The 8,087-nt window shown below is 58.6% G+C and overlaps 1 protein-coding gene across 1 annotated transcript; it reads left to right on the top strand.

The window, feature by feature from the left end:
- The first annotated feature begins 525 nt into the window (after positions 1 to 525).
- Positions 526 to 6,625, top strand: PSMF1 (proteasome inhibitor subunit 1). The gene is given in 8 exon segments (XM_032705252.1): positions 526 to 703; positions 1,693 to 1,845; positions 2,373 to 2,455; positions 3,101 to 3,277; positions 3,425 to 3,478; positions 5,261 to 5,319; positions 5,322 to 5,418; positions 5,542 to 6,625. Coding segments are annotated over 8 exon segments (804 nt in total). The 5' UTR covers positions 526 to 574; the 3' UTR covers positions 5,594 to 6,625.
- The last annotated feature ends 1,462 nt before the right edge of the window (positions 6,626 to 8,087 follow it).

Raw genomic sequence — 8,087 nt, 5'->3', positions numbered from 1 at the left:
ACCATTCCCCTGGTACTGCCAAGGCCACCACTAAGCCATGTCCCCATGTGCCACATTTACACATCTTTTAAATCCCTCCAGGGATAGTGACTCCACCACTGCCCAGGGCAGCCTGTGCCAGGGCTGGATAACCCTTTCTTCCCAATATCCCACCTATACCTCCCCTGGTGCAACTTGAGGTTGCTTCCTCTTGTCCTGTCCCTTGTTCCCCGGGAGCAGAGCCCGACCACCCCTCCTGGCTCCCCCCTCCTGTCAGGGAGTTGTAGAGATCGCAAAGGTCCCCCCTGAGCCTCCTTTTCTCCAGGCTGAACCCCCCCCAGCTCCCTCAGTCACTCCTGGTGCTCCAGCCCCTTCCCCAGCTCCGTTCCCTCCTCTGGACACGCTCCAGCCCCTCAGTGTCTGTCTTGTGGTGAGGGGCCCAGAAATGTTCCCAGGGCTCCAGGGGCCTCCTCACTGCCGAGGACAGGAGGACGGTCCTGCGGCCCCGCGGAGGCCGCCCGGGCCCTGCGCAGCGGACGGGGGCCCTCTAGTGAGGGGCGGCGCGGCCGCGGCTCCGCCCCGGCCCGGAGCAGCCATGGCGGGGCTGGAGCCGCTCTACGCCTGGGCCAGGGCCGCCATCTCCCGCCCGCAGGACGCGCTGGTCTGCGGCGTGCACTGGGAGCTGGTCCGACACGGCTACCGCTGCCTGGGCACCGGGGACCAGGTAGGGGCCGGGCCGCGCTCCCCCGCCCGCGGAGCCCGCGGAGGCCGCGGTGAAGCCCCGGCCTTTCCTAGCGCCGCTCGCCGGCGCCGCCCGGCCCAGCGCGGCCACCGCTGCGGGGCGGGGGGAGCCGCGCGGTGTCGGGGGAACCTGAAGGGTCCGAGGGGCCTCAGTGCTGCTGTGGGAGCCGGGGCGGGCGGCGGCAGTGCTGGGGGCTGCGGGGGTCCCTGTGCTGGGAGGGATCCCGGTTCTGGGGACTGCGGGGGTCCCGGTGCTGGGGGTGGTCACAGCCGTGTCGAAGGATGGGAAGTCCCGGTGCCGGTGGGATTCAGTGTGGTTCCGGGAAGGGGATTAATACAGTGCTTGGTGCTGAGGGGGACCCCTGTTCCAAAAGGGGGGTGTCCAACGCAGTGCTGGGGAGTCCCAGTGCTGGGGGCAGTGAGGCAATACCGGGGAGGGGTCAGGCTAGTTCTGGACACAGTACTGAGGTGGGGATCTAGTGGGTTGGGAGCCTGGTATGGAGCTGGAGGTATTGAGAGGGTGCCTGCTGTAGTTTTGGGGGGCAGTGGGGCGGTGCAGGGCACTGTCACGGCAGAGAACCCTCCCCCAGTACCAAAGGAGGGGACAGTGTAGGGCAGTGCCCTCCGGCAGCACTGCTGTGGGGCTGGGACAGACATGATGACAGCCTTCCCCTGAAGCCAGACAGCTCTGTGTCACACTGGGGAGGTGAGAGGTGCCTGGCAAGGAAGAGCACTATCTCCTCTCTGGGTCTTCTGGGTCTTTGTTGCCTGCTCCTGAGGCTCAGCAAAGGGTGGTCATGTCCGTCCTGTTCCAGCACAGGGATGCAGGCAGGGCCAGGCTGAGATATCCTGTCTCAGAGACCTCAGTCCCCTTCTGGATCTCCCGTTGCAGCCAAGACAGGTTCCTCCAGCCCTGGGAGGTGGTGCTGGGCTCCTGGGCAGGGTTTTAGCAGCCTGTCTCTTCCTTTGCAGCCAGGTCCTGATGAAAGGAAGTCGGAGCTGCTGCCTGCTGGCTGGGAAGCCAACAAGGAGGTGTATACACTGCGCTACAAGTCCACAGATGATGCCCGTGAGCTGCTGCTGAAGGCCATCATGGTGGAGGACAGCATGATCCTCAATGTCATGGTGAGCATCCATTCTGGCCCCTGTGGGTTTGGGGTCCTTCAGGATCGGTGGCTGCAAAGAACAGCAGGGCCCATTTCTTAAATGTTTGCTGTTGCTTGTCCTGCCTGGCAGCAGTGTTTGCCCCTCAGGATGGGGTGTTTGTGTGGCAGAAGGTATGGCCCAGCGTGAAGCTGGTCAAACCCTGGCTGTGTCAGGGCAGTGGGACAGTTTGCCTTGTGCACTCCTGCCAAGGAGCTGTACTGTCCCTTTCCTAGCTCAGGACTTTTCTGCAGCCCCCAACAAGCACCTGCCCAGGGTGGTTTTGCTCAGTGTTTCACCTTTTGCAGCCCAGATTATGAGAGGGAGCAGGGAAAACCTTACTACACACAGAGTTTTCCTCCTGGGGATTTAGGCACTGCACAGGGACATGGCAGGAACCAAGTGAGGCCCATTGTGTCTCAAGCCCCCAGCTGTGGTTGTACCTGCTCTGTCACTCATTCCCACCTCTGCCAGGCCACTCACTCTGTGCTTTACCCGTGTTTTTCCAGGATCGTGGCTCTCAGAAGGTGGCAGATGTGACCTTGGCAGTGGCTGACTACATCAACCCAGAGCACCTGGATGATTTCCACAAGTAATCTTAGTTTCCTGGTATTTTCTGCAGGAGAAAATGTTCCGCTGGCATGGGGAGTGTGGGGGAAACCAGGTTGGAAGGACCTGGAGGACTTTCCTCCCCAGTACAAAACCCAGGCCAGCCCTGAAATGCAGCCAGAGCTCCCTTCCTTGCCTCTCTATGTGCTGCTGTCAGGCAGGAGAGATTTAGGGAACAGTGTTACCATGGGTTGGAGCCCAGTGGAGGGTACCCTGCCTGGGAACGGGCCAGGCCAGAATGTTTATTTCCAGAGCGCTGCGCTGGGTGGACACTGCCCAGGGGTGTGACAGCTTCAGCCACATCCCAGACACCCTGCGGCCTTGCTAAAGACCAGTGCCATGTGCTGTGCTTTCCTCCAGTGCAAACTGGTTAGGCTGGGGCCACAGCAGAAGGGAGTCCCTGGGCTGGATGATACCTTGACCATCTGAAATGGGGTGAGGGCTTTGGTGCCCCTGTGTGCTGTTACCTCTTCCTGTCCTCTCTGTGCTGCCAGTGGGGGACATGTTTTGTGCCAGGCACACTTTAGGCTTGTCTGTCCCCTCCTCGTGCCTTTTGCAGCCTGTCCAGCACCTCATGTCCCGGTGCCAAGGTCTCCCCAGCCCTCTGCCTTCCCTCTCCTCACTGCAGGGTGTACAAGAACACCGAGGAGCTGAGGACGAGGATCACTTCAGGCATCCTCGCTCCCCTCGGGGCCCCCGCAGAAAAGGCCAAAAAGGAGCCTGAGTCCGAAAAGGATTTGCAGCGGGATGACGACCCCCTCCGGATCCCTCCCCGGCAGCCGGCGGGCACAAGGGCCCCATCCTGGTGAGTAAAGAGTGGGTGGCTGCTGAGGGCCCTCTGTTAGAGGGGATGTGGTCCTGACACAGCTCCCCAACCTACGTCAGGTCCCCCTCTCGCAGCTGTGGGAGCTGCTCTGCCCTTCCCTGATTGTGTCGCTGTGTTGTGTTTCAGGCCGTCCTCCGTGAACCCCTTTGCTGTTGGTGGGGGAGACCTGGACCCTCTCGGGTGAGTATGGCTGTTGGAGCACCCCCTGCTCTGCCTCTGGGAGGTTTGGGGGTGGCTGGAGACCACTGGAACAGCATCGAGCCAAGTGTCTCCAAGTGGGATTGGTGATGGGACAGTTGCTCAGTGCACATTGTGAGGGACCAATTGACAGTTGCTAAAGCTCAATCTGGTTCTAATATCGTAATAAGATCCCATCTCTTGCAGAGATGATAGGTTGCAATCTGTGTCTGTTTAATAATCAGCTTGTATTCATTTAACAGGCAGTAATTCCTGTAGTAAATCAAAGCTGCATACATCGTTAAGTGAATGTAAGCTTCTAATTTAAACCGTTACCAGCTGCTGTGTCCCCAGCCCAGCAGTGTGCAGAAGGGGAGGCTGAAAGCCGAGTTCATGGATTTCCAAGTCCTGTTGCAAGCCTCCCAGCTGTCTGAGGCACTCAGGCAGAGGCTGGGCTGTCTGGGGGACTGAGTTTCACAGATACATCCTTGATCTTTGGTTTGGTCAGGCAAGGAGAACCTGTCATCTTCCAATCCAGTTAAAAGCACGCACTCAGACAAAAAACAGCTCTTGGGGTTGTTGGGGACTGTCCTGCAGCCCTGGGGAGTCTGCTGTCTGGAACCAGTCTCCTGTGGGGATGGCATTTTTTCCCCTCCTGCAAATCTTGGTTCTCCGAGGGTTTGGCTAGAAAAGGGACAGCTAAAAATGTTGCTGCCTCCAGCCCTTCATCAGAGATTTCTCTGTAAAGGACAAAAAAAAGAGGGTAAATGGAAGCAGATTTGTGTGCTGACACCTGCCAGCACTGGGGCTGGAGACCCAGACTCCCAGGAATATGCTCATGGGACCTGGCTGTCCTGGGGCGCTTTGGGCAGCCGTTCCAGCTTAATGGAACTCATTAGCACGGTTGTTAATAACTGGTATGATGGCAGCGGTGTCCGGAGGCTCCAGCCGCGTTTGCACAAAGCCAACCATGCGGAATTGCACTCGCAGCGTGGGGCAGTTCCGAGGAGCCGCCGTGGTCAGCAAATGACTTCCAGGCAGCTCTTTGGAATGGCTTGTGGGAGCCCAGCCGGGGCCGCCGGCTCTTGCGACACCGCACAGGGCAGGACGGGAAGCAGGGATGGAGCGTGGGCCGGCAGCGAGGGCCAGGGGTCCGACACTTCCTTAGGGGACAGCCAGGAACTCTGCTATGGAGACAGGCTGGGAGAGATGGGGCTGTTCAGCCTGGAGAGGAGCTCTGGGGATACCTTAGAGCCCCTTCCAGTGCCTAAAGGGCCTCCAGGAGAGCTGGAGGAGGACTTTGGACAAGGGCCTGGAGTGACAGGACAAAAGGGAATGGCTTCACACTGACAGAGAGCAGGGTTAGATGGGATATTGGGAAGAAACTCTTTCTTGTAAGGGTGGTGAGCCCCTGGCACAGGTTGCCCAGAGAAGCTGTGGCTGCCTTATTCCTGGAAGTGTTCAAGGCCAGATTGGATGGGGCTTGGAGCAACCTGATCTAATGGAAGGTGTCCCTGCCCATGGCAGGGTGTTGGAATGAGATGATCTTTGAAGTCCTTTCCTATTCAAACCATTTGGGGATTCTGTGCAGGGCTCTCTGTCTTTCTGCCATGGGCTGCCTCACTGGCTAGTCCCAGGAGCTTTCCTTCCCACTGCCATGTGTCGGGTTAACCCCATGTTCCCATGCTTGGCATTCCTGCAGCAGAGGTTTGGCACCAGGGATGTGCTTTACTCCTCTCTCACCAGTGCCAATCTCATCTTCTTCTCTGCCTTTCCTCTCCCCAGAGGTCGGAGTGGGGGAATGATCGTGGATCCTCTCCGATCTGGCTTCCGGCAGCCCGGCATTGACCATCAGCAGGCATCCCAGGCCGGCTTCCCCAGGAGGCTGTTCCACCAGGCGCCAGATTTGACCCCTTTAGCCCCTTAGGAGCTGGACGACCCGGGTAGGTCCTTGGCCGTGCTGATATTCCGGCCTGCTTCCAGCCTGCTGCTGGATCCCAGCTCATCCCTGTCTGCAGACCTGAGCTCTCAATCCCTGTTTGACTCTGCTCTAAATTTCTTTCCAGGCCTGATCCTGACCACCTTCCCCCTCCAGGCTATGATGACATGTTCATGTGAGGAGTCACTGAGTGGCTGAGTCTCCTGGGAAGCAGGTGTGCTTCCCTTCTTTCGCTCCTCATCGGTGGATTTAGATCTTTCCAGCAGCGTTTCTCCTCCGTTTGGGGTCACATTCCCGTGTGTCCCATCTGCTATAAAGGCTTCCCTGTTTGCAGAACAGAAGAGGAGGCAGTAGATCCATTTCTTTTCCCTGCTCCTCTGAGGGTGCCAGGCCGTTTGCACCCAGCGAGGGTGGCAGCGTGGGGTGCAGTGCTCTGGGAGCAGCCTGGGTGCTGTGGGATTTCTCCCTCCCTGCTTCTCCAGGGTGGCAGAGCTTGCTGCTGGGGTCCCACAAAGCAGTGGGTATGAGAGAGAGCTGACTCCTTGCTGCTCCTCTGCCAGGCAGCCACAGCAGCCTCGCTGAAGGGGGGACAGCTGAAGTGGGCTCCCCACACAGAGGGGGTTTCTCTCTCACTCTGTATCTGAGCAAGGCGCTGATTGAAGGGCTGGAAAGCCCAACCCACGGGGTCTCCATGGGTAGACCCCAACAGCGACTGGGATCAGCTTCTACAGGACTGTGCCTGCTGGCTTGGAAGAGCACTACCAGCAAAGCATTGATGTGCACGAGAAGAGACATAGATTGAATTCCTGGCCCACCATGCCCCCTCTTTTCCCTGCAGCTGTGGATTTTTCATTCCTGGGGTGTCCTTGAAGCCCCACAGGCAGTGTGATGAGGGGTGCCCACCAAACACTGCATGGGGCTGGGGTAGGAGAGAGGGAGCTTTGCAAAGAGGTTTATAGAACACATTTGCTACTGTCAGCCTTGTTGTGTGTGGCTTTGCCTGTCTGGCTTTGGGAGAATGGGCGAGATCTGTGTGCCTCAGGCTCCTGAGCTCTCTCTGGAAACCTCCTCCCTTCCCCACAGATGCCCCAGCTCAGTTGATTTTTGGGGCTGCAGCTCATCTTTCTTGTCAGGGGCTCACACTGTTTTTCTTCTTGTGATTTGATCTCTTGGAAGGATGTTCATGAGACAAATAAAAACATGATACCAGTGTTGTGTTGGTGCTTGCTGGGGCGGGCCCGTACTCCCTGACGGGAAGCCCCAGAGCCCTTCCCAAGGCAGAGGATCCACACTGGGAACCTGCTTTGTACCTTCCCCTGAGCCAGCAGCGCTTTTCCAAGACGATGTAACTGTATTAGGAAAATGAAGTGGAGAATAGCCCAGCCCAGCTCCTGCAGTAATTGCCTCTCCAGGGCATTGAGTGCTGTCGGAACGCTGCATGCAGCTGCACTGGCAGAAATAAAAAGAGGGAAGGGATCCCCCCTATCTCTTTTCCCCAAAGACTTTTTCCTTTTAAAAGCTCTTTGCCTACAGATGCAGCTAATAAAGCTGTGTTACAGTGTGTGCTGCCCCGGGCTATGCACAGGTGGGAGCAGGAAAGGACGGCCAGAGAAATCTGGGGCGGGGGCAGCTGGAGCATCCCCTGCATCTCCCATGGGCTCGTGTGTGGACCCCCACATGTGCAGGGGCTGGTTCTAAGTCCAGACCCACTGGATGTGCCATCCCAGCTGCACACCTGGTGGTTTTCCATGGGCAGTCTCACCTGCAGACCCATGGATGGGCTGTGGGTGATGCCTGTGACCAGAGCAGCATGGGAGGGATGGGAAGAGAGACCCAGGAATCGGTGAGGCCATCGCTCCTGCTTGTCCCCTCCGGCTCCTTGGACAGCCTGAACCCATCCACAGCTTGTCCCAGGAGAACAAAGCCCCAAACCTTTTCCGCTGGGGTTGAGAGACTGCAGACCCCAGCCTTGCTGCGTGGGGTGTTGGGAAGAGGGAAACAGCTTGGCCTCATCAAGGGGCCCCTCTCTGCGGGGGGGAGGCTGCTTTCTGTGCCTGAATTAATCATGTTCTGCAACCTTCCAGGAGGGAGAGACGCAGCCGGCTTTGATGGGGCTAATTAAAGCGAGTCAGCGCCGGGAGAGGCTGCGGCGGGGCCGAGGAACCGGCTTTTGTCTGCAGCGCCTGGCCCCGGCGGGTCCGTGGTGTCGTGCAGCTGGGAAACAGGTGGCAGAGGAGGGGAGTGGGTGCCAAAGGGGACAAGTGCCCACTGCAGGCCTGTGCCTAAGCCTCGGGACTCTCAGGGCTGAGCCATCCACTCTCTGGAAAGGATAGGTAAAAGGAGGCAAGGATCCTCCTCTCTGGGTCAGAGGATGGTGGGATCAGGACACTGTCCCTGTAGCTGGCTTGGCTCACACTAAAGGAGACAAAACATGGCAGAGGTGGCTCCTGAGGGCCAGTGTTCCCAAGCGCACTCCTTGTTCCATCTGTAGGGGTTGGCCAGCCCAGACCCCATTCCCTGCGAATGGTTTGGGGGCAGCCACCCCCATTGTGGGCTCGTACCACAACAGCTGTGAGGGCCAGGTCTCCCTTCAGCAGGAAGGACAGTCCAGGCCCTCAGCCATGTGTCCCTGTCCCCAGCACTGCTGCTATTACCCTAAGTGGCAGGAAACAT

Source organism: Chiroxiphia lanceolata, chromosome 17 (genome assembly GCF_009829145.1).
Source record: "Chiroxiphia lanceolata isolate bChiLan1 chromosome 17, bChiLan1.pri, whole genome shotgun sequence".
NCBI classification, from domain to species: Eukaryota; Metazoa; Chordata; class Aves; order Passeriformes; family Pipridae; genus Chiroxiphia; species Chiroxiphia lanceolata.
The sequence above is the reverse complement of the archived record's forward strand: the minus strand, read 5'-3'. Positions and strand labels throughout refer to the sequence as shown.